Source organism: Spermophilus citellus, assembly GCF_964194105.1.
Source record: "Spermophilus citellus genome assembly, chromosome: 6".
NCBI classification, from domain to species: Eukaryota; Metazoa; Chordata; class Mammalia; order Rodentia; family Sciuridae; genus Spermophilus; species Spermophilus citellus.
Window position 1 is genome coordinate 35,559,242 of NC_138187.1, and position 26,137 is coordinate 35,585,378.

A 26,137-nucleotide genomic window follows, 5' to 3' on the forward strand; every position below is an offset into this window, starting at 1 on the left:
TCTTACTGGGGTGAGGTGGTATCTTAGGGTGATTTTGATTTGCATTTCCTTGACTGCTAGAGATGGTGAGCATTTTTTCATGTACTTGTTGATTGATTGTATGTCCTCCTCTGTGAAGTGTTTGTTCATGTCCTTGGCCCATTTGTTGATTGGGTTATTTGTTTTCTTATTGTCTAATTTTTTGAGTTCTTTGTATACTCTAGATATTAGGGCTCTATCTGAAGTGTGAGGAGTAAAAATTTGTTCCCAGAATGTAGGCTCCCTATTTACCTCTCTTATTGTTTCTTTTGCTGAGAAAAAACTTTTCAGTTTAAGAAAGTCCCATTTGTTGATTCTTGTTATTAACTTTTGTGCTATGGGTGTCCTGTTAAGGAATTTTGAGCCCGTCCCCACAATCTGTAGATCGGAGCCAACTTTTTCTTCTATCAGACGGAGAGTCTCTGATTTGATATCTAGCTCCTTGATCCACTTTGAGTTGATTTTGTGCATGGCGAGAGGAGGGGATTCAGTTTCATTTTGTTGCATACGGATTTCCAGTTTTCCCAACACCATTTGTTGAAGATGCTATCCTTTCTCCATTGCATGTTTTTAGCTCCTTTATCAAATATAAGGTAGTTGTAATTTTGTGGGTTAGTCTCTGTGTCCTCTATTCTGTACTATTGGTCCACCCGCCTGTTCTGGTACCAGCACCATGCTGTTTTTATTACTATTGCTCTGTAATATAGTTTGAAATCTGGTATCGCTATACCACCTGATTCACACTTCCTGCTTAGAATTGTTTTTGCTATTCTGGGTCTTTTATTTTTCCATATGAATTTCACGATTGCTTTATCTGTTTTCTACAAGAAATGCCATTGGGATTTTGATTGGCATTGCATTAAACCTATAGAGAACTTTTGGTAATATCGCCATTTTGATGATGTTAGTTCTGCCTATCCATGAACAAGGTATATTTTTCCATCTTCTAAGATCCTCTTCTATTTCTCTCTTTAGGGTTCTGTAGTTTTCATTGTATAGGTCTTTCACCTCTTTTGTTAGGTTGATTCCCAAGTATTTTATTTTTTTTGAGGATATTGTGAATGGAGTGTTTTTCCTCATTTCCGTTTCAGAAGTTTTGTCGCTGATATACAGAAATTCCTTTGATTTATGTGTGTTGATTTTATATCCTGCCACTTTGCTGAATTCATTTATTAGTTCTAGTAGTTTCTTTGTAGACCCTTTTGGGTCTTCTAGGTATAGAATCATGTCATCCGCAAATAGTGATAATTTAAGTTCTTCTTTTCCTATTTTTATGCCTTTAATTTCTTTTGTCTGTCTAATTGCTCTGGCCAGTGTTTCGAGAACTATATTGAATACAAGTGGTGATAGGGGGCATCCCTGTCTTGTTCCAGATTTTAGAGGGAATGCCTTCAATTTTTCTCCATTCAGAATGATGCTAGCCTGAGGCTTAGCATAGATAGCTTTTACAATGTCAAGGTAAGTTCCTGTTATCCCTAGTTTTTCTAATGTTTTGAACATAAAGGGATGCTGTACTTTGTCAGATGCTTTTTCTGCGTCTATCGAGATGATCATATGTTTCTTATCTTTAAGTCTATTGATGTGGTGAATAACATTTATTGATTTCCGTATATTGAACCATCCTTGCATCCCAGGGATGAATCCTACTTGATCATGGTGCACAATTTTTTTGATGTGCCTTTGTATCCGATTCGCCAGAATTTTATTGAGGATTTTTGCATCTAGGTTCATCAGAGATATTGGTCTGTAGTTTTCTTTCTTTGAGGTGTCTTTGTCTGGTTTCGGAATCAGGGTGATGTTGGCCTCATAGAATGAATTTGGCAGAGCTCCCTCTTTTTCTATTTCCTGAAATAGCTTGAAAAGTATTGGTATTAATTCTTCTTTAAAGGTTTTGTAAAACTCCGCTGTATACCCATCCGGTCCTGGGCTTTTCTTGGTTGGAAGTCTTTTGATTGCTTCTTCTATTTCATCTATTGATATTGGTCTGTTTAAGTTGTGAGTATCCTCCTGACTCATTCTGGGCAAATCATATGACTTATGGAATTTATCGATGTCTTCACTATCTTCTATTTTATTGGAATATAGGTTTTCAAAATAATTTCTAATTGTCTTCTGTATTTCTGAAGCGTCTGTTGTAATATTGCCTTTTTCATCCCGTATGTTAGTAATTTGAGTTCTCTCTCTTCTTCTCTTCGTTAGCATGGCTAGAGGTCTGTCGATCTTATTTATTTTTTCAAAGAACAAACTTTTTGTTTTGTTAATTTTTTCAATTGTTTCTTTTGTTTCAATTTCATTGATTTCTGCTCTGATTTTAATTAATTCTTGCCTTCTGCTACATTTGCTGTTGTTTTGCTCTTCCTTTTCTAGGGCTTTGAGATGAAGTGTGAGCTCATTTATTTGTTGGTTTTTCCTTTTTTTGAGGAATGACCTCCAGGCTATGAATTTCCCTCTTAAAACTGCTTTCATTGTGTCCCATAGATTCCGATATGTTGTGTCTGTATTTTCATTTATCTCTAAGAATTTTTTGATTTTCTCCTTTATGTCTTCTGTAACCCATTGATCATTCAGTAACGTATTGTTCATTTTCCATGTGATGTAGGATTTTTCCTTCCTTCTTTTATCATTGATTTCCAGTTTCATTCCATTATGATCTGATAAAGTGCATGGTATTATCTCAACCCCTTTATATTTACTGAGGGTTGCCCTATGGCATAATATATGATATATTTTTGAGAAGGTTCCATGTGCTGCTGAGAAAAAAGTATATCCACTTGATGATGGTTGATATATTCTATATATGTCAGTTAAGTCTAGGTTATTGATTGTGATATTGAGGTCAATAGTTTCTTTATTCAACTTTTGTTTGGAGGATCTGTCCAATGGTGAGAGAGGTGTATTGAAGTCACCCATGATTATTGTGTTGTGGTCTATTTGATTCTTGAACTTGAGGAGAGTTTGTTTTATGAACGTCGCAGCGCCATTATTTGGTGCATAAATATTGATAATTGTAATGTCTTGTTGGTGAATGGTTCCTTTTAACAGTATATAATGTCCTTCCTTATCCCTTTTGATTAACTTAGTCTTGAAGTCGATTTTATTCGATATGAGAATGGCCACACCTGCTTGCTTACGAGGACCGTGTGCGTGGTATATTTTTTCCCAACCTTTTACCTTGAGCCTGTGTATGTCTTTTCCAATCAGATGTGTCTCCTGGAGGCAGCATATTGTTGGATTTGTTTTTTTAATCCATGTTACCAGCCTATGTCACTTTATTGGAGAGTTTAAGCCATTAACGTTTAGAGTTACTATTGATATATGGTTTGTACTTCCTGCCATGTTTGATTATTTATCTCTTTTTTTTTCTAATTTAGTTTGTTTCTCCATTATTAGTTTTCCCCCCGTCCTCTGTCTTTACCGAGGCACTTCCCGCTGATGGTTTTGGTATTGTTTTTCATTTCTTCCTCGTGTAGAGTTTTGCTCAAGACGCTTTGCAATGCTGGTTTTCTGGCTAAAAATTCTTTTAGCTTTTGTTTATCTTGAAAGATTTTGATTTCGTTGTCATATCTGAAGCTTAAGTTTGCTCCATACAGAATTCTTGGTTGGCATCCATTGTCTTTCAGTGTTTGAAATACGTTGTTCCAGGATCTTCTCGCTTTCAGCCTCTGTGATGAAAAATCTGTTGTTAACCTTATTGGTTTACCCCTAAATGTAATCTGCCTCTTTTCTCTTGTAGCTTTTAATATTTTCTCTTTGTTCTGTATATTGGATATCTTCATAACAATGTGTTTTGGCGTTGGTCTACTGTGATTTTGTGTGCTCGGTGTCCTGTATGCATCTACAATTTGTATATCTGTTTCCTTTTTTATTTCTGGAAAGTTTTCTGTAATTATTTCATTCAGGAAGTTACTCATTCCCTTGGCATGAATCTCTGTGCCTTCCTCTATCCCGATGACTCGTAAGTTTGGTTTTTTTAAGTTATCCCAAATCTCTTGGATGTTTTTCTCGTGATTATTTACCAGCCTATCTGAGTTGGCTAGACTCTTTTCAAGATGATGTATTTTGTCTTCATTATCTGATGTTCTGGCTTCTACTTGCTCCACTCTGTTAGTGATACTCTCAATTGAGTTTTTAATTTGGTTTATTGTTTCCTTCATTTCTAGAATTATTGTTTGATTTTTTTTATAATCTCTATCTCCTGATAAAGATGCTTAACTTCTTCTTTTATCTGTTTATGTAATTCATTTTCAATGTGATCTTTAAGGTTCCTTTCCATCTGTCTAAGGTGTTCCTTGAGTTCTTTATATGGCCATTTTTCTGATGACTCCAGGTCCTCCTGAATATTTAGGCTGTCCTTCATTGTTTGTACTCCTTTTCTTCTTGCTTTTTTATGCTCATGATACTTCTTGTTCTGTTTGACTGCTGAGTTACTGTTTACTCTTATAAATTTATTTGGTGCTTGGAAGGAGAGATATTAGAAGGGAAGCAAGAAGTCACTAAAGAGAGTGAGTATAGGCAGGTAGAATTCAAGAAAGGGGGAATAAGAAAATTGAAAAGAAATGAAGAGACAAAAGGAAAAAAGTGAAAAGAAAGAAAGAAAAAATGAAAAAATAAAAATTTAAAACCAAAAAAAAAAATTATAATGATAATAAACAAATGGAAATTAAAGTTTAAAAAAATAATAGTAATAATAATAGAATAAAAAGAATTAAAAAATTGAAACCATTAATAAGAAAGTTGAAGAGCAACAACATCAACAACAAAATGTGAAAATAAAATTTAAAAAAAATACCAATAATAATCATTAAAAAAAAAAAAAATAATAATAATAATATTAAATGCAGTCATAGAGCTCAATTAACTTCTCTTCCAGTAGGTGGGAACTGGGCCAGGCTTCTCTTCTTGATGGGTGGGAACCAGTCACTGTTCCTCAGCTCTTCTTCCCGGACTGTGTGGGTCTCCAATCCTGAGTGCCTAGGGCCTTCTCTTGTGGTTCCTCAAGCCAGGCCCCGCTCACCTGTGAAGCTCGCCACAATAATGGCTACACGCTGGGTCTGCTGCTCCTGGGAGCCCTGTTTCCATGGATGCCTGGGCACACCCTCTCTGTTTGCCTCCCTCAGACTCTAAGTTTGTAGGGCTTGGGGCTGAGGACCCCCAGCGAATTTGTTTGCCCTCAGGTAGCAACTCCCCTGGTAGCTGGTGCAAGGGACCTCTGTTGTTAGCAGAGGGATACCTTGGGTCTGACTATCGTGCTCAGTTGGCTTTTACCTCTGTGAGTTCAGGTGGGCCGACTAGTTATTTCAGTGGGATCATTAGTGCTGAGTCACTAGAAGCAGGCGAACCAGAACTAGAATGCATCTCAATCCGGGCTCGGTGTGTTCTGAGAGGGGCAGACTTTTCGCCCGGGATCCCCTTCAGCTCAACAGTCCCTAGTGGTCCTGAGCGAACAGTATTTTGACAGTTTACTTCTCCCTATGCTCGCGCAGCTGAAGGGGTTAGAGACTTGATCTCTCCGCGTCCGTCACTCATCTTATCAGCTGTTCCATTTTACTTGGCAGCTCATTCGCGCGGTGAAGAGTCTGCTCTATGGTGCTCCACAGGAGGCGGCGGCGGCGGCCGGTGGCGGCTCAGCTGTGGCCTTCGGGACCCCCGGGGAGGGGGTGCGGGCTGGGGGAGGGGAGGCAGCACCTCGGGGCCTCGCGGGCTGGGTACCGGACACGAGGGAGAGCAGGCGGGGTGGGGGAAAGAAATTGAGATCTAGATTTAGGGACTGAGCGTGGGAGGAGAGACACCTGGGGAGAAGCAAAGCGGAAAGGCGGAGAGGAGAAGGAGAAGGGGCCGAGGGAGCCGGGCAGCTCGGGGGCTGCAGCCTTACTGCTCGCGCTGAAGTCGTGATGGACTCACTGCACCTTGGCTGGAGTCGTGGCGGATTCACTCCACCTAGGCCCCTTTCTTGACACGGTGCTGTGTTTTTGTCGACAGATCTCCTTTAATGATCTTTACCTCATCTTTTCAGACGCGGCAGCGTGGAGCACGGAGCGGCTTACTCACTTCCCGCCGCCATCTTCCTCTATCCTATGAAATCCTTGGTTTTATTAGAGTTACCTATTCAGTTTTTTAAATGTATTATTTCTTGTAATGAACTAGCCCTGGAAAATACTCTGTTAGTCTCATAGAATTCTGCCTTGATAAAGAGAAAACAAACATTCCCTGCTGTGTTTGTTGGAAACAGGAGCAGGCATTTCCTATATCTTGGAGGCATATGGTGCTAAGATTTTATCATACTTTCTTATAAAGAGCCAGGAAACTTTCTCTGCTTAAAAATGTGTGTTTATAAACAATAGACTTACGATGAATATTCCCATCTGTTAGGTGAACATAATTTGTATAGGAATTCTGGTAATAGGTGTAAGACTTTGCAACTTTTTTGGATTGTTTTCCCTGGTGAGACATTAGAGTAAAGAGATGATACAAAACAGCATATGCCTAATATTCAATTTTGTATCTGCTTCTCCCTGGTGTTTGAAAGCACTGCTATTTTTGTGCATTAGTACATAGGATTATTATAGAAATTCATAAGAATTTAGATCTATTTAGGACACTTCAAAAAAGAAAAAAAGTGGACTAAAAACAATTATATAATAAAATTGCCCTTGTACTTTTTCAAATCTGTACTACAATGACCTATACTTGTACTATTTCTTTTCTAAAAATTTGTGCTGATTTTGTTTTAACTGAATCTTAAAACTCTTCCTTATTAGAATCACAGTATATAATAATCAAGCTGCTCAGCCTTCTAATTCTGATTTGTAATTTAAATAAATGGAATTGACTCTCTGTGTTCAGTTTGATATTATTCTGATTGTCTTCATTAATTAATTTTGTTTGAGATGAACTCTTCTTCATAACAGAATAATTTTTAAAGAAAAGCTCAGCAATATTTTTTTATCATTAAATATTTTACAAATCTTGCCATAGATCTCAAGAACAATTTCAGAGGGAAAACATATTTTGATTAATATTTGCTTAATGTCAAATTACCTGTATTTTCTAAATTTTAATCACCTAAAATTAGTCCTATCAGTTCTTTTCTCAGAATAATTGGACCCTCTTGAATAAAAAGAATAGTTGAATAGAAATGATTTTAAGGTATGCTTGGAACTGAACAAATAAAGCATACTACATGCTTTAGTTTTTACCTCATTTTAAAAATGCTTCTCTGATGACAATTTGTAAGAGGACATATTTTTCATTTGTAGGTAACTATTATCAGAACATCATTTTAATAAAGGGGAGCATCATTGTGTTTTCTCCTCCTTTTAAGAATATAGTTATCATCTGATTTGATTTTAGCTCTTTCTCTTTCTCATTGTAAATACCTTTGTATATGTAAAGAGTATTCAAACCTCAAATCTTACTCTGTTTTATTTACACATTCAAAAATTATCTATTTTATAAATTTTAGAGTATACATTTTATTATAATATAGACTAACAAAAGTTACATATTTAGAAAGAAATTAGAAATCAACACAGAAAAAGCTACAGAAATTACATAAATACAGTTTTGAAAGACAAATATGTGATAGAAGCAATCAGGGGTGAAATTTAAGAAATTCTTAGAATCAAATGAGAATAGTGATAGAGGTTTATCGCTATGAGTGCCTATGTAAGAAAATCAGAAGGATTCCAAATAAACAACCTAATGATGCACCTCAAGACCCTTGAAAAAAAAAGAATAAACCAACTTCAAGAACAGTAGGAGGAAGAAAATAATTAAGATTAGAGCTGAAATCAATGAAATAAATACTAAAATAACAAAACAAAGAGTTGGTTCTTTGAAAAAATAGATTGACACATGAGAAAGAAGAAATCATCATAGACATTGCAGAAATCAAGAGGATCATTAGGGACTGTTTTTTAATTTACACTCTAAAAAATTGGAAAACCTAGAAGAAATGGGTACATTTCTAGATACATATGCGGTGCCAAAATTGAGTAAATAAGAGATGTAAAACCTAAACAGACCATTAAGTAGCAATGAAATAAAAGCAGTAATAGAAAGCTTTACAATAAAGAAAAGCCCAGGACCAGGTGGTATTTTATTAGCTATATTTTATCAGACCTTTAAAAGAGAACTAATGCCAATGTTCCTCAAATTATTCCATGAAATGGAAAGGTATGGAACACTTCTAAACTCATTCTATGTAGCCAGTATCACCGTGATACACCAGATAAGGACACATCAAGAAAAGTCCAGACAAATATCTCTAATGAAATTAAATGAAAAAATCCTTAAAAAAACATTAGCAAACCACATTTAACATATTAAGATTGTACATCATGGCCAAGTTGGTTTTATTCCAGGGAAGCAAATATGGTTTAACATATGCAAATCAATAATGTAATTCACCACATAAATAGAATTAATGACAAAAATCACATAGTCATTTCTCCTTATAAAAGGAGAAAGCCTTTGATAAAATTCATTATATATTCATGATAAAAATACTGAAGAAACTAGAAATAGAAGGAACTTAACTCAGCATATGTGTAGTCTCATAAAGGCTATCTATGAAAAACCCAAGGCCATCATCATAGTGAATGTGGAAAAACTGAAAGCATTTCCTTTAAAATAATTTTTAAAAAGACAAGAATGTGCATTTTACACCCTCCTGTTGTACTAGGAACTCTAGCTAGAGCAATTAGGCAAGAGAAGGAAATAAAAGGGATTTAAACAGGAAAGAAAGAATCCAAATTATCACTGTTTGCTCGTGATATGACCTTGTGTTTAGAAATCCATAAAACTCCACCAGAGGACTAGTAGAGCTAATAAACAAATTTAATGAAAACCAGGTTAAAAAGTCAACATACAAAAAATCAATAGCTTTCCTTTATACCAGTAATGAATCTGCTAAGAAAGAAATCAGGAAAACAGTTCCATTCACAATAGCCTCAAAAAAATTAAAAATGAAAATAAACCCAATAACCACCACCTAGGAATAAATATAACTAAGGAGATAAATGCCTTCTAAAATGAAAACTCTAGGATGCTGAAGAAAGAAATCAAAAAGACCTTAGAAGATGGAAATAATGCCCATGTTCCTGGATAGGCAAAATTAATGTTGTAAAATGGTCATATTAACAAAAGCAGTATACAGATTAAATACAGTCCCCATCAAAGTACCCATGACATTCTTCAAATAACTAGAAAAAACAGTCCTAAAATTCATTTGGTGGGGAAAAAGACTCAAAATAGCCACAGTATTTCTAAGACAAAAAAAAATGCAATGCTGGAGGCATCATAATACCCGACTTCAAATTATACTACAGAGCTACAGTAACAAAACCTGCAGACACATAGACCAATGGACCAAAACAGAAGATACAGAGACAAACCCAAACAGAAACAGTCATCTGATCCTTAACAAAGGTGCCCAAAGCACACACTGGAGAAAAGACATCCATTTAATCAAATGGTGCTGGAAAACTGGGTTATCCCCATGGAGAAGAATGAGAGTAGATCCTTCTTCACCCTGCACAAAAGTCAACTCAAATTGGCTCAAAGACCTAGGAATTAGAAACTCTGCACCTCCTGGAATAAAATGTAAGGTCAAAAACTGAACATGTAGACATGGGCAATGACTTTCTCAATAGCACCCCTAAAGCTCAAGAAATAATACCAAGAATTAATAAATGGGATAGTACCAAATTTAAAAGCTTCTGCACAGCAAAAGAAACAATTAAGAATGTGAGGAGCGAACCTACAGAATTGCAAAAAAATCTTTGCTAACTACTCTTCTGACAGAGGATTAGTATCCAGAATATGTGAAGATCACACATACACACACACAAAAAAAAACCCAAAAATCTGATGAATAGTCAAATGAATTAAATAGAAATTTCTCAAAAGAATACAAATGGTCAACAAATACATGAAAAAAGTTCCTAATATTTTTAGCAATTAGGGAAATGCAAATCAAAACTACAGTGAGATTTCATCTCACATCAATCAGAATGGCAGCCATCAAGAATATAAACAATAATAAATGCGAGAGAAGATGTAGAGAAAAATGAACATTTTATGCTGTTGGTGGGATTGTATATTAGTGCAACCATTATGGAAATCAGTGTGGAGTTTCCTCAGTAGACTAGTAATTGAACTACCATAAAACATAGACACACCACTCTGTGGTATTTATCCTAAAAGTATTAAAGTCAACATACCATAGTGATGCATGCATACCCATGTTTATAGTAGCACAATTCACAATAGTCAAATTATGGAACCAGCATAGATGCCCATAAATGAATGGGTAAACAAAACGTGGTGTATATTTATATACACAATAGAGTTTTATTCAGCCCATAATCAAGAGTGAATTTATGTCATTTGCAGGAAAATGGATGGAACTTGAGAGAATTATGTTAAATGAGATAAACCATATTCAGAAAGTCAAAGGTGGTATGTTTTCTCTTGTTTGTGGACGCTAGGGAGGATAAAGGAAAAGAAAGATATAGGGTGGATCTCATGAAAATGGAAGGGAGACCAGTAGAGTAGAGGAAAGGAACCAGGAGGAGGGAAAGGAGAAATACTGAGGAATAATATTCGCCAAATTATATTGATATATCATTTATATTGTGTGCATGTAAGAGTATGTAACGACAAATCTCACCAATTGTTGAAGTTCTTCAACAATTAAAGAAAATGTAAGACAACATTTTTTTGATGGTGCCCTTCTTTGCACATGAAGGAATGTGTTCTGTAAAACAATTAGGTGTTTCTTTCTTGGGAGATAGTTAACCTATCTAGTTACAGAACTTGGTGAGTTTGGAGGTAAGTATATACTCATGAAGCCAAGGCCACAATCCACAATGCAAGCTCTCTATCATCCCCCAAATGCCACTTTTTTTTCATTATTACTTTTGTTTTTAAATATGCAATATTGTATTGTTAACTATAAGCATTGTAAGCTCATTTGATCTCTATGACTCTTTCCTCTTACGTAACAAAATCTTTGCTTCCTTTGCTACCTTCTTATTTACCCTCCTACTAGCTTCTGACAACCCCCATTCTGCTCTCTGCTTCTATTGGCTTAATATTTTAGGTTCATCTTACAAATATCATCATGTAGTGTGTGTCCTTGTGTTTCTCACTTATTTCCCTTAACATAATGTCCTTTGGGTTTATCCATGCTGTTGTGGAAATGGCATGATTTTCTTCTTTTTTAGACTGAATAATACTGCTGAATGTGCATATACCACATTTTCTTTGTTAATCTGTTGACAGATACTTACGTTATTTCCAGATCTTGACTATTGTGGAACTGTAAATGACATAGGATTGCAGATACTTTTTTAAGATACTAATTCCAATACCTTCATATATGTACCCAAAAGTGGCATTGTGGGCTCAATGGTATTTCTATTTTTAATTTTTTAATGTTTATTTTTTAGTTGTAGTTGACATAATACGTTTGTTTGTTTGTTTGCTTGTTTGTTTTTATGTGGTGCTGAGGATCAAACCCAGGGCCTTGCTTGTGCTAAATGAGAGCTCTACTGCTTAGCCACAACCCCAACCCTCTATTTTAAATTTTTTAGGAATCCTTCATTCTTGTTTTCTTCAGTGATTATACCAGTACACATTCCCACCAGTGGTGTAAAGGATACCCTGTTCTGTACACCCTTACATCATTTATGATGATGATGATGATGATGATATGTATGTGTTTGTTATCAGGTATCAAACTCAGGGACTCTTGAATGCCACATTAGCACTTTATCACTGAACTACATACCCACCCCTTTTTATTTTGTTTGGAGACAGGGTCTTACTAAGTTACCAAGTTTGGCCTTGAACTTTCAATCTTCTTTTCCCAGCCTCCTGAATAACTGGGGTTACAGTCATGTACCACCAAAAACAACTCATTTGTTGTTTTTCCTTGTTTTTAAAATAGCATTCTAACAGGTGTGAGGTAACATTTCATTTTATTTCTTTATGACTAATGATGTTGAGCACCTTTTTTATATAAATGTCGGCCATTTGAACATTATATTTGGAGAAATACCTGTTCAGTTCCTTTGCCCATGTTTTAATTGAGTTCTCTCTTTCACTGCAGTTCCTTATAAAGTTTGAATATTAGCTGGTTTGCTCAAACCTTATTCTTTTTCTTATTGGAGTATTATACATAGTAGATGGGTTCATTTTGACAAAATCATAAGTGGATGAAATTAATTTCAGCATCCCTTCCCACCCTTTTACTTCTCTCTTCCCTCCCCTAATTCTCCTTCCTCTACTCTACTGATCTTTCACGTGTTTATTTTTTGAATGGTTCTTTGTACTTACAAATAAAGGTGAAATTATCTCACAAATAACTCATAGTTGCTGTTAGTACCTTGGTCAGGGAAGGGTTGCTTAGATCTTATGTTGCCAAAAATAAATGTTAGCTGAGCACCTGCTAGATGTGATGCCAATGCTGTCCAGATATGACCACTAACATTTTTTTTTTTAATTTGGCAGGTATGTTATTCCATCTTTGCAGAAACTTGATGCTGGATTTTACCGATGTGTGGTGCGAAACCGGATGGGTGCGCTCTTACAAAGAAAATCAGAAGTTCAAGTTGCATGTATGTATTCCTTAGAGGGACCTGTGATGTTAACAAGACAAAGCAGCTGTGGGGAGCAAATCAAAATCATGTTTAGCCTTTGTAGGGACTAAGTTTATTGTTGGTTCAAGTCAAATGGAATGACTGTTGAAATTGGTAAGAGAGGAGTGAATGCTAGTGTGGCTGGCCAGGTGAGGGGCTAATGAGGCAGATGTCATGTTTTCCAATGGAAAAGGTTAAGGACCTCCATAAGGCATTGGGGAGGGTGCAATAGGGACCTCCAAAAGGCACTGGGGAGGGTGCAAAAAGGAATAAAATGACTTTTGTTTGATGAATCAGTTAGATCCTCTTATCTTGTATTATACAGAATTCAAAATGTTTTTAAAATAAAAAAGTTAAACCCATATACATCAAATTTCATCAATTCATAATAAGTTCTTTCCAATAATGATTTGTTTGAAATCTTTTTGCTATACTATGGAAAGTATCTGTGTCCCAGTGTGAATAATTTTATAGCAATTTATTCTTCATTGAGCAGATTTATTTTGGAGAATGAAATTTTAAAAGTAACTGAAGGAGCAATCAGAATACAGGGAGCTTGAATTTTAATGTAGTCTTTAGGAGAAAGAGGGCAGTGAACTTGTCCTATCCATTTACACTTTTTTTTTTTTTTTGCTAATTCTATAAAAAGCAGAATTGATCTAAAATAGTGTCTACTTAATATTTTGCATGGGCTACCAACATGTCTCTGTGTTTAAAAGTAGAAGGAAAATGTTCTGAAATTTTAAAGTACATTTTAACTTGTAGATTTTAAGGAACACTGCAGAGCTCCTAACTTGGACTCTGCTATTTTCTGAGAAGACAAGATTTCCTCATTGGTCATTTTGACCCAGTTAAGGCCTGAAACTTTGTATTAATATATAAAATAAAATAATATCTAGGACTCTGGATGTGGCTCACTGGTAGAGTGCTTGCCTAGCGTGTGAGAGGCCTGGGGTTCAGTCACCAGGTCTGCAAAATGAAAATAATCAAAATACAACAAAACTAATAGGATCTAGTTGTTTTCCTCTTCTACCTAAGTTCTAGTGACTGTATACAGTACTGATACTGTACATGTGCAGTTCTGTTTTTAAATCACTAGGCAGGCATAAGTTTTTCCTGACATGTGATGATGAAGTCATTCAGCTAAATCTGTCCACAGAATAATTCATAATTTTTTATTCAATAGGATATTTGAAAATATAATAAATAGAGTACAGATCAATACCCAAGCCATATTTGAGTAAGTTAAGAGCCTGGAATTTATTATAATATATTAAATTCTATTTTATACAATTGAGTTTGGACTTCTCCTTGGTTAATTATTTATGTCCTTATTTCTGCCCTTCATCTCTAGCTCTTAGATGTTCTCTTAACTTCCTTTTCTCCTTCCCTTTGATAACAAATTTCTCTTTACTTTAAAGTAACCATGGATATTTTCTTAATCTGATTCATTGGTTTATCTTTCCCTCAAATATTATACAATGTTACATCAAAAATAATTTTTTAAAAAAAGGTAAAAATCTTACTGCAAAAAATATAATAATAATTGAATGAAAAAGCCATAGATAATACAGCCTTCTTAGGGAAAATTCCAATTTAATATACATTTTAAAATGTAGTGTTTTGCCATATCTATGTTTGTACACATTAATCTGTATCTAATCATAATATGGGTATTTTTCAAAAATTTCAAGGTACCATTTTAAAAATTAGCCATTTATATCTACATTTGAATTGCTGTTTTTCCCCCGTTGACCTCATTTTTATGTTTTTAACCATTAGAACAAGAGTGACCTAAATTAAGTCAACAGTGAATAGGTAAGAAAACTCCTTATAAACTCCACACTAGTTAGAAAATATTGCTCCCAAAATACCTGCTAGGGAGGCAGTCACCCCAGAAATGAATAGGAGGAGAAACCAAGTGGAGCAAGAACTGGTGCTGGGGAGAACAGGTCTAAAAGATTTGGTAGCTGGGAGAGGTCCAGAAGCATTTTTTCACAGTTCCAACAGCTTTCTGACAACAGCTTCCTGTACCTCTAGGATACTTTGCAGCATTTTATTTTAGTGTTGCAAGCAGTTGCAATCATCCTCTTTGTTGTTACAATAAGATAAAGGAGGTGTGACTCTGCGGAGTAATAAGCTTCTTGGCTACTTTGGAAGTGCGGGGCTTTGCCTCTTGCTTCTTTCCAGCCAGATCTGTGCTTGACAGTGCTGCACTTCAGCCTCGCCGATCTTATTGTTAAGCCTAGCATCATTGCCAACTTTACTGTAAAATATAGTTATTTCCATCTCCAACCTCTACTCCCTCCACAAATTGTTTTCTAGACTTAAAAAAATCTAATTTCTCTCTGCAGATATGGGAAATTTCATGAATTCAGACCAGAGGAAGACTGTTTCACAAGGACATGCAGCAGTTCTAAACTTACTGCCCATCACCAGCTGCCCCAGACCTCAAGTGACCTGGTTTAGAGAAGGGCACAAGATTATTCCAAGCAACAGAATGTAAGTTTCTTTAAACATTAAAGCTTCAGATACAATTGATTATGCTCACTGGCATCATTTACATATTAAGTGAACCAATTAAGGTTACCAGTGATTTGAAAAGAATAGCCTTGTCTAGGAGTCCTAACTCAGTCCTTAATAAATAGCTATTTTGAGACTCGTTTGGTCATTTTTAAACAGCTTAAGCAGTGCCCATGTAATATTATTCTTCAGTATGTTGCATACCCGGAACCTGAAGAACTCCTGCCCACTCTTTGTAGCCAATTCTTTCTGTTCTTGGATGGAGTTTAAGGTGTCATGGTCATTCTTGAATTGTATCTAGCTTCTAGTTCGGGTTTAACCAGCCTGGTATTTACTTGTGCAGCGGTGGGATTTCCCTCCTCTTTTTATTGAGCCATGTTTGATACTACTTTCTCCGACGATAAAACAGTAATTACTGCTTATTTCTCTTTATCCTTTTATCCTACCATGACAGTTTTATTTCCTTTCGTCTAATTAGTGGCTCGCCCATCTATTGCAGAATAGTCATTTTGTGATTAGTTAAGCATTATTTCAAGGTGTTCTTATCTATCCCACATTCAAGATATTTATCTAATGCCAGACAGGTTTTCTTCATTTGGAGCTTTAAGTGATTAAAACGAACATTTGGTATATATTTCATAACTAGACATTTTGCAATCTAAAGACAATATTCCAAATATAAAGGGTTTCAAGGATGATAATTTCCAAGAGGATCATGAAATGCTGTAAGCTTAGAGTAAAAGTCAAATATTTGTACTGCCAAGTGGTTGCATTTACATAAAAATTCATGATGGGAAGAAGCTTTTGTGTGTTTTGTTTTTCAAAAAGAACATTTCTAAGACAATTTGTTGAAAAGATTTCAATTGAAATTATGAAAGTAACTGTGGCATAAACCTTCTTTCTCCCCTATGGAATCTCTTTTTTAAGCCCAATTTTGTCATTTGTCCACCTAGGTATTGGAACACTTTTTGAATCTAGAATATCCATAAGCTTATTTAGCAAATGTTTCTATTTTGGTTATTGAAACAGAAAAAAAAACATGAAATATGTGTAAAAGCCATATTTTTAAATTCTAAAACTATGAATGATCTTAGAAAATGGAATATCTGCTATCTCTTTTGTTTTTGTTTTGAGAAAAGTGACTTAGATATCCACCTTTATATTGATTCCAATCATTGCAGATGCCTTTCAAGTTTGGGTGAAACAAAAAAAAATGAAGGATCAATATCTCATTGCCTTAGGAAATTGTTAGACTGAGCAAATGGCAGCTCAGAGTTTTATATAAATGTTCTGGAAGCTTCCAGTGTTGAACACAGTATGACAGGTGAAAGAGGAATAATTGCTAGGGGAAAATTGGTACCAGGGATGGGGAGGTAGATTGAATCAAGCTTCTTCTTAGTTATTATCAATTCCAGTAAAATATATGGTGAAAGGGTTATTTTAACTTGATAGCAAATAAGCATGTATTAATTTATTAACTTGTGGTTTAGCTTTATTTATAAAATAATGTTTATTCAAGAAGTATGAAAGGGTACACAATAAAATAACACTTAATTTCATGAGCTTTTTTAAGTTTGCAGATTCGTGCTAAAGAGTGTTTAATTCCTAATGAGCTAATAAAGTAAAAATACTGTTAGGGCTTTAGTTTAGTGTCCCATCAAACAAATGGTCTGCTTACAATTGTGATGCTACTGATAAACATCCAATCTCAGTGAAACAATGTGCTAGTATACCTCTTTTAAAAGAGATGAAATGAAACTGATTATGGATATTTACACTTCTGCAAGGCCTTTTAGCTTCATATTTTCCACCTCATAATCACTCCACATTTATTAAGTACCTGCTATGCAAGATATCATAAATCAGTAAATGCATGGCTTTCTTCACAAATTTATATATCATTTATATATGCTTTCCACTTCTAAAAATTCCACTTTTGACTAAAGATGGAAAGACATTCCTGCATTGCTCCTGCCCAGATGGTTGGCAGGCAAAAGTCAGATGGCATCAGATGTACATCATCAGAGGTGCTTTTCCAACCTGGAACATTTGACTGGAAGCCTCATACACATTGAAACATTGCATCTGCCTTAAACCTCTTCAGTCAGTTTCCTGACCCAACAGGACAGAGGGAACTTTGTCTAGGCAGAGGAACCTCTTTACCCCTCCCACTATTTGTTAACATTATCTCATGTTGAGCTTTTAGGCTTAGAAGTAAATTATTATTTTTTTTTTCATTTTGAAGAGAAACAGTAAGTCTTGTTTCCCAAGTTGAAAAATTAGTTAAATAGCCTATTAATAATCTTGGTGGCTATTATTTGTTGAGGACCTCTTGAAACATATCTTCTCTAATCCTCACAATTGGCTTCTGAGGCAAGTATAATTAGTTCTACTTACAACCTTCAGAACTGCAAATTAGAGCTGCAGACTTACCTAAGGGCACAGCTGATGAGCTAAAATTCCAACTCAGGTCTACATGTCATTCTCTCTTCTGTATCAGGCTAATTCTTTTCACTTTACACGCTGAACTTTCTTCATACTCTTGATCATTTTTTCCATATATTGTTTGTCTTTTTCCTCATTCATGTAGAATGAATTTGAAACTTTCAATTTGAAACAAAGTTTCACTTTTGACTAACATGGAAAGGCATTTCTCTTTTGCTTCTGCCCAGATGGTTGGCAGGCAAAAATCAGATGGCATCAGATGTACTCTGCACCACCAAAGGTGCCTTGAAAATCTAGAATATTTAGCCCAAAGTGCATTGTACACATGGGAACATTGATCTTCTTATATAGGTTATATTTAGATTAACCTAGATTTGTGTAGAGGTATCAGTTATTGCTGTATTTCAAAACTAGAATCTAATAAGATTTCATTCTGGATTGGATGTGGGATGTGGTGGAGGGAAGCTTAAGATTTCTGGCCTGATCAACTGATAGGATAGAATTAACTTTTCCTGAAATAGGGAGACATTTTGGGGAGAAGCAAGTTTTGTATATATATGGGTGGAATTTGATGGTGGTGTCTGCAGTTTCTTTTGGACATGTGAAGTTTGAGGTGTATATTTACGTAGCCAAAAGGAACCAATGATTAGATAGTTGTATGTATGAGACCCAAGGTTAGCAAAGATATCTAGGTTAAATTTGGCATGTTAATGATATTTAAAGCTTTTTACAAACCTATAAAACATATGAGCAGCAGGTCCAAGGGCTCTCATTGCATCAGTCTTGTCTGAAAGTCACAGAGGTTGACTTTGGTTGTCTTTTGAAAAAAAAAAAGACTTTTTAAATTTTTTTTTGGAGTATAGGGAATTATAGAACTGAATAATAGGAGAGGGCTCAGCAGTTACCAGGGTTGCTCTGTGGTCCAGGGAGCTAATCAATAATGTAATAGTCTCTCAAAGACATCAAGGGCCTAATTCTGGGAACATGTGAACATGACAGGTTACATGGCAGAGGGGAATTATAATTGAAAAAGAACTGATACAGATGGGAAGAAGGGATAAAAGGAAAAATGCAATCTTCCAACTAGTGCAGTCAAGATTTAGTATGTCGGGGCTGGGGATGTGGCTCAAGTGGTAGCGCGCTCGCCTGGCATGCGCGGGCGCTGGGTTCAATCCTCAGCACCACATAAAAATAAAATAAAGATGTTGTGTCCACCTAAAATTAAAAAATAAATATTAAAAAAAAAGATTTAGTATGTCTACCCTGTGACAGGTGCATGCTCATATGCTGGCACCTCTCTGTCTCAGCATCTTGCCCATAGGCTTTAACCCTGAGAGTCACATTCCAATGTATGTTACCTATATATTCCAGGACAGAGGTTTCATTCTCCCAAGCTTCCTCTGCTACCTCTGGGAGGAGAAAGGCTAAGCATTTCTTTTGTAGTGTGGATAGGAGAGGTAGTAACTAGATCCTCATGCCCACCTTGTAGCAGTTCTCTTTTGAATACTTGGGCTCTTACAACATCATTGTCCTAATAGTATGGTTTCCATCAAAACTTTGAGACAAGAAAAGAAATGTTTTTTTTTTTTTTAACATCCTGGATATTCTGTATTGCAATAACTATTTGAATCTGTAGGTTCTGTCTATTCAAATAATTTTTGTTTTTTTGTCCCACCCACCTCCCATGGTACAGGGGATTGAACCCAGGGCATTCTACATCTATATCCTTGGTCCTTTTTATTTTTTATTTGAAACAGAGTCCTGCTAAGTTGCTGAAGCTGGCCTCAATCTTGTGGTACTCCTGCCTCAGCCTCCTGAGTCCCGGGGATTATAAGTGTGTGACACTGCACCTGGCCCAGATATTTTTCTAATCAGACCCAGTCCCTGACCCTGGGTGTTGACCCTCTGAAACATCTTTGTTTCTTAAACTATATTTCCCCTGGTGGTATGGTAGCATACCACTAGGGTAGTAGAATGAATAAAGGATGTGAAAAAAAGTCAGATAGTGTCTGTAAAAAGAAGGAGGAAAAAGATAAGAATAACAAACATCAAGAATAAAGGCTATTGGATCATAAAAATATCCTGGAAAAGCAAATGATATTTTGGAAGAATTGAGAATAAGTTAAATTCAGAATTTTGAATAGGTAATTATGGGTTTTATTTATGTGATAAGATGAAAAATGCATGTTTATTTATGATTTATTGAAACCAAACAGCTAATTTTCTATCTTTGCATATCAAAGATGAGAATAGCTTTTTAAAAATAAGTGTAGTCTTATTTTAAAATAAAATTATTCTGTGTGTTCTTTGGTTTATATTTTCTGTTTCCTTCTATTTCTCAAACTACAAAATGTGAATCTTGATGCCATGTAATGCTTCTCTTACCTCTGGGAGGGAATTTATGTTGGCAGTTATCAGATTAGGACACCAAAACTAGGTCTGAGCAATGCCATTCTTTTGCTTAATTGCAGATTTTTGTGTTTAAATTGCATCCTGTAGTCTACCTGACAGGAATCTGAAAGCATAAGTGTTTTTGCATGTGTTTTACTGGAATTGTGAAGTTTATGGTTAAATATTTCAAACCTCCAGTCAGTACTGCGATAGACGGCTTGCCAGTAATGATCTGGACTGTGAAGCATGGGCAGTACACAGAATCCCAGGTGACTGGGAAACATTCTGAGTCATAATTGTCCATGCTTAAATACTTGAACATCCATTAACTTACTACCATTTCATTTCAATTGCCCCAAGAAAAATTTGTTTAAATTAACACTTGTATTGGAAGTCACAACTTAATGCTTGAATAAAGTAGATCTGGTTGTAATAATATTTTTATAGTTAACTGAGCTTTCAAAATAATGTGCTTTAAAAATTTTTATATTATATTTTATGGGTATTTTGTAAATGTTATAGAGTATATCTGTATGTGCAAACTGAGCCATGTTGAGTTTAACTAAAAAAGGCTAGGAGATACGGCTTCCAGACCTGCTTTTGCTACAACTCTCACCCTGGGCAAATTACTTTTTCTCCTTTGTTTCCATTTTCTCATGTCAAAAATGAAGATGGTGAATTGACTACTTCTAAGATTCTTTCCAGTATTAACATGGAACAATGCTTTTATGGATGTTGGGTGCTTCTGGCCGGTTTGGTCTCTCCCTCTCTCTTCCTTCCTCTATGCATTCTATAAATAGTTACTGAGCACTTACTTAGTGCCAGGTGCTGTTCTGGTTGCTAAGTAGAGAAAGGAAAGTGAAGTCTCAAAAGAACTGTCAGTGATGAAGGAATGGGTTAGTAAGCAGGGTCTTCTCAGTTGAGGATGAAGGTTCAGAGGACATGAGCAGGACAGGATAGCAAAGAGCACTGAGCTGGGGTGGGGCTCCTTTAAACTGAGCATGAAGGACAGCCTCTTTATGGAAGTGACATTTTTAAAAACCATTTTATCAATTTATAATTTATATACAACAAACTGTACAAATTTCAAGCACACAGGCTGATGGATTTTAACAACTGTGTGCACAGAAGTACTCGCCATCCTAGTGGAGAGAGTTCCCTCCACCCTTTCCTCCAGTCTTGCCCTGCCAATATTCTAATTTCTTTTACCATATATTAGCAGTTGTTACCTATCCTAAAATTTCATAGAAATGAAATCATTGAATATGAAATCTTTTGTATCTTACTTTATTTATTCAACATAATTTCTGTGATATTCTCAATATGATATTTAATAATAACAATAATTAGCAATTTTTGAGTGCCAGACACTTTTTAAGTGTTTTATATATAATTATTTATTTAATCCTCACAGCAGCCCAGTGGGTCAGTACTGTTATTATCCTCACATTACTGGTGAGAAGAGAGGCCAACAACCAGGCAGTGTTAGTGCCCTTGGATTCCTGAGAACACACTTGGCCCTCTATGCTGTGCTGGCTCTTAGGGTGATGTCCAAGGGTGGGAAGCAGTTAGCAATGCACAGACCCAGCAGAGGTGTGTTCTAGGCAGAGGACAAAGACAGACAGGTACAGGAAAGAGCTGCATGTATTTGCACAACTTAAGAGTCTATGGTATGGTCAGATAAGTGTGGTGAGAAAGGTACAGACAAGTAGTCAAAAAGAGACCCAGAGACCCTGTAGGCCCCAGAATCTGGAAAGGAATATAAGTTTTATTCTGTATTTGTAATGTTTTGAACAACCAATAAAAAAATTTAAAAAAACCCTGGGAATCCTTTGAAAGATGGTTTCCTTTTATTTTGTTCTTGAAAATAAGTGTTAATTTTGGTAAAAATCTATATAACATGAAATTTGCCATTTTAACATGTAGTCCAGAGGCATTAAATACATTCATGTTGTTGTGCAACCATTACTAATATCCACCCCCATAACTTGGAAAACTGGAGCTCTATACTCATTACACACTAACTCTTCACTCTCTCTTCCCTGCAGCCCTTGGAAATCTCCAATCTATTTTCTGACTATGAGTTTAACTACTCTATGGACCTCATAGGTGTGGACTCTACAGTATTTTTCAGTTTTGCCTTGTTTAATTTTTTTTCAGTTTTTAATTAAATAGTGTTTTGAGATAATTGTAGATTCACATGCACCTACAAGAAATAATTCAGAATGCTGCTATGTACTCTTTCACCAATTTCAGTAAATCTTGAAAAACAGGCATAGTATCACAATCCAGGATACTGACAATAATACAAATAAGATACAGAATATTTCTGTCTATACAGTGATCTGCCACATTGCTCTTTTGCGGCTACAATTAGTTTTCTCCTTCCTCAACCCCTCTCTAAACTCTGGCAATTACTAATCTGCTTATTCTTTCTATAATTTTGTCATTTCAAGAATTTGTGTAAGTGGAATCATGCAATATGTAGTCTTTTGTAGTTGACTTTTTTATTCAGTATAATTCTCTGATTTGTCAATGATCTTGTCAACATTCTTTCACGGAGTGTTGGTTTCTTGTTATTGTTGTGTAGTACACCTTGGTGTGGATGTGCTTCAGTTTGTGTTGTCATTGCCCTGTTGAAACACATCTGGTTTGTATCTAGTTTGGGCCACTATGAATAAAACTGCTATAAAAGATTCTTGTGTGAACATAAGACTTTCTTTCTCTGAGATAAATACTCGGGAATGCAATGACTGAGCTATATGTTTAGGAATTTTTGTTGCTGTTGTTTAGAAAAATTTCCAGAGTGGCTATACCATTTTATATTTGAACCAGCAATATATGAATGATCAAGTTTCTCTGCTTCCTCTCTAGCATTTGGTGTTGTCTCTATATTTTACTTTAGTCATCCTGATAGGTATATAATGGTATCTCATTGAGTTTTTAATTTTCATTTCCCTTAATGGTCAGTGATGTTGAACATCTTTTCATGTGCTGTTTTAAAAAAAATACCAAATAGGAAAACTCAAATGTCACAACTTGAAAAATGTATTCATTTTTTAAAAAGTAAAAGAGCAGGCAATATGCAGCTAAAATGAGAACTGTTATTCTGGTAAATCTGAGGAAAATACTCAGAATAAAGCACAGAGATTGAAATATGGAAACTATGGAGAAAGACTAAGATAGAGGATAGAAGGATAATCAGTAGACATGTCAGAAGATTCAAGAAGGAATGGAAAGAATGGGGGTTAGATAATATTTAAAGATATCATTTCTACAGTGTTTTCTCAAATGATGAGTCTTCAGAGTCAATAAACAGAACAAACTTCAAATGGAGTACAAATAAATCCACATCCATACATGTTATAATGTAACTACAAAACGTAAAAGACAAAGATCTTTTTAATATTTTTTAATTGTAGATGGACACAATAGCTTTATTTTATTTATTTATTTTTAAGTGGTGCTGAAGATTGAACCCAGTGCTCACTGTAACTCCAGCCCAACAACGATGATATTAAAAGCATCACAGAAAGAACAATAATTAGAAAATAGACAGCAATAATGTGTAAGATAATGTAATAATACCTTCAGAAAGCCATAGAATTCTGCATCCTGCTAAACTAACATTCAAAACTGAGGAGAAAGTGAAGATATTTTAGTAGGTAATGGGATGTTAGAAATGTTGGTCTTCATTTTATTTTCTCTAGTTAACAAAGGTTTAGTAATTTAAAAATATGTACATAAAAGAGAGACAGCAAGTTGAGGTAATTCTTTGGGACCCTGTGAATGGCTGCTGAGTATGGTGTGATGTCCCTAGTGGGTACATGAAGGCGAGGTGGTGCTTTTCCCCTAAGATGAGGAATAACAGAGAATATTTATATGCCAGTGGAAATTATCTGAGGGAGAGTGGGGCTGGGAAGATTCAAGAGAGAGCGAATACATGAGAGGCACAAACCCTCATGGAGGGGATATGGGCTAGGGATGAGGGCATTCCCAGATAAGGATGGGGCCTTGCAGCTGTGCAGTGTACAGTCCCATAACTATATGTGTGGTGCTTCGAGGCCCTTAACAAAGTCTAGGACAGCTTCCACCCTAACAGGTCAGAAACCAGAACATAGGTATGCATGTATGTTGTTTGATAGATGTAAGAAATCGATGGATTTTTTTGTGTGTGTGTGTGTGGACTTCAACTCTCTCTAAATACTGGGATGAACTTGTGAGCTTGAGGTGACATGTGCCACTTGAAGAGAAGTGAAGGTTTTAAATAATCATCCAGGGAGACTTGTGGGGCTTGTGGGATCCTTTGAGTGCAAGTGCACAGTTGCAGTGTGTGATGATGGATTTAGGGATGAAATGACAGACAAATATGATTCAGCTAGAAGACTGTGAGCACCTGTGGATTAGATGAATAGTTACGAGTGGGCAAAGGAGAGGAAGTGGGTGTATTAGGCTCTGCCTTCTTATTCTCACCTTGACCATTCATCCAATCCTAGACATTGGGCTTCTCCTTCCAAAGAGATCAAGTGATGCAATCCAGTTACATGATAGAGTTGAATTTTTTGTGGGGCAAACATTCATCATTAGAGAATTAGAACAGTTGAATGCATATGTATCAGCAAATAAGGTATAACACCCCATCTCTACGCACCTCCCCGAGATTTTCCTGTGGGTTGTGCCCTCCTTGCTCCTGCTGTCCTGGGATCTCTGCTATAAAGGGTTGGTATGCAAGCTGTTGCAAAGGCTCTGTTTTCTGGGAAAACTGGACTAACTTGTGAAGTATTTGAAGTCTAGACTTCAGACTGGAACTTGAGAAGGATTGACGAGGTTTAGGGAGTGACCACAAGAGTGAGAGGCTGAGAGAGTATAGAGATAAAGGTCAGTGGCTGTGGGAGGACTAAGGCACCCAGGCCAGTGTTAGAGTGAGGACAGTAGTCAGTGGAAGGCAGAAATCAGGGCCTATAGGTAAATGGAGCATTTGGAGCCTTGGAAGTGACATCACTGAGAAGAAACACAAGTATAGCCTGATCTCATGGGCTTTAAGGCAGCTGGGACTTGGAAGGAGAAAGGGTGGGAATGGTTGGCTAGTGCCTGCTTGTGGCTTTGGTGGGGGCTTGCTCTGGGTAGACTAGATGTGTTGAAGGCCTCCTGGGACTGCTCCTTTGGGCATTTGATTCCTGCCTCTGGCAGCTTGGAATCTCACCAAAGAAGTGTATGTCCTGGGGCACCCCGGCTTCATTTATGCAGCAGGAAGCATGATTTTTGGAGCGAGAATAGTGAGATTTAGTGGTAGGTTAGATTATAAGCAAGAAGGTAATTTGCCCACTAGTATCCAATGAAGTGAAGACTGTGCTATATGCCCCCCTCAAAAACAAACAAACAAAAACAACTAATGCCTGGGTATTTACCCTTGAAGATGCTGTATAGATGCATTCCTCTGCATGGCTGTGAAGATGTCTCCTGTGACACACAGCAAACTGAGTGTAAGGGAGAAACCCTCAGGTAAAGAATATACTGCAGCTCAGGCACAGTCTTTCTGTCCCAGTGGACTCAGCTCCTGTAAATGCCCCTGGTGCTTTTCCAAGTCTAAGTGCTAGTTTCTAAAGCCCAGAAAATCCTTTCCATTGTTGCTGTTGTGACCACATCCAGGAGGGTAAGTCACAGAGTTCACTTATCTAAGTTAATGTTATTCTGAGGCAAATTAGTGTCCCTTGGAGTGGGTAAGAAAAAGATGGAAATTATGTGGGTTCAACAAATAGTATCCAGCCTGTTGACTCCATTGCCTGTCCTGTGCTTTTCACAGAATTCCACTGGGCACAGTGAAAGCCTCCATGACCAAGATTATTATGAAAACTTCATATTTTTTTTTTACATTGTCAGGAGGTGTGAGGAGGGCTGCCTCACAGGCTGTGTTAGACCAGGTCATGGGCACTGGCTGGCAGTAGGTGGACAGTTAAGTTTGAGGTCTGCATCATTCCCTAGTGCAGCTGGAGTGATGGAGGTTTCTAGTATCCTCTCTTGGCGTTTGCAGATAGCTGAAGGTGTGCAGCAGGCCAGGAACTGTATCTGTGCAAGCTGAACAGCCCTAGAAGTGTGGGCTCTTAGAATGACTTGGT

General features: G+C 36.3%; 1 protein-coding gene across 2 annotated transcripts in view; it reads left to right on the forward strand.

The window, feature by feature from the left end:
* SDK1 (sidekick cell adhesion molecule 1) overlaps window positions 1–26,137 on the forward strand; it is a 901,672-nt gene that overhangs the window by 371,620 nt on the left and 503,915 nt on the right. For both annotated transcript variants that reach the window (XM_081298615.1, XM_081298616.1), the window contains exons 3-4: window positions 12,535–12,641; window positions 15,017–15,164. In XM_081298615.1, the coding sequence (XP_081154741.1) occupies window positions 12,535–12,641; window positions 15,017–15,164 (255 nt within the window). The remainder of the gene's footprint in view (window positions 1–12,534; window positions 12,642–15,016; window positions 15,165–26,137) is intronic.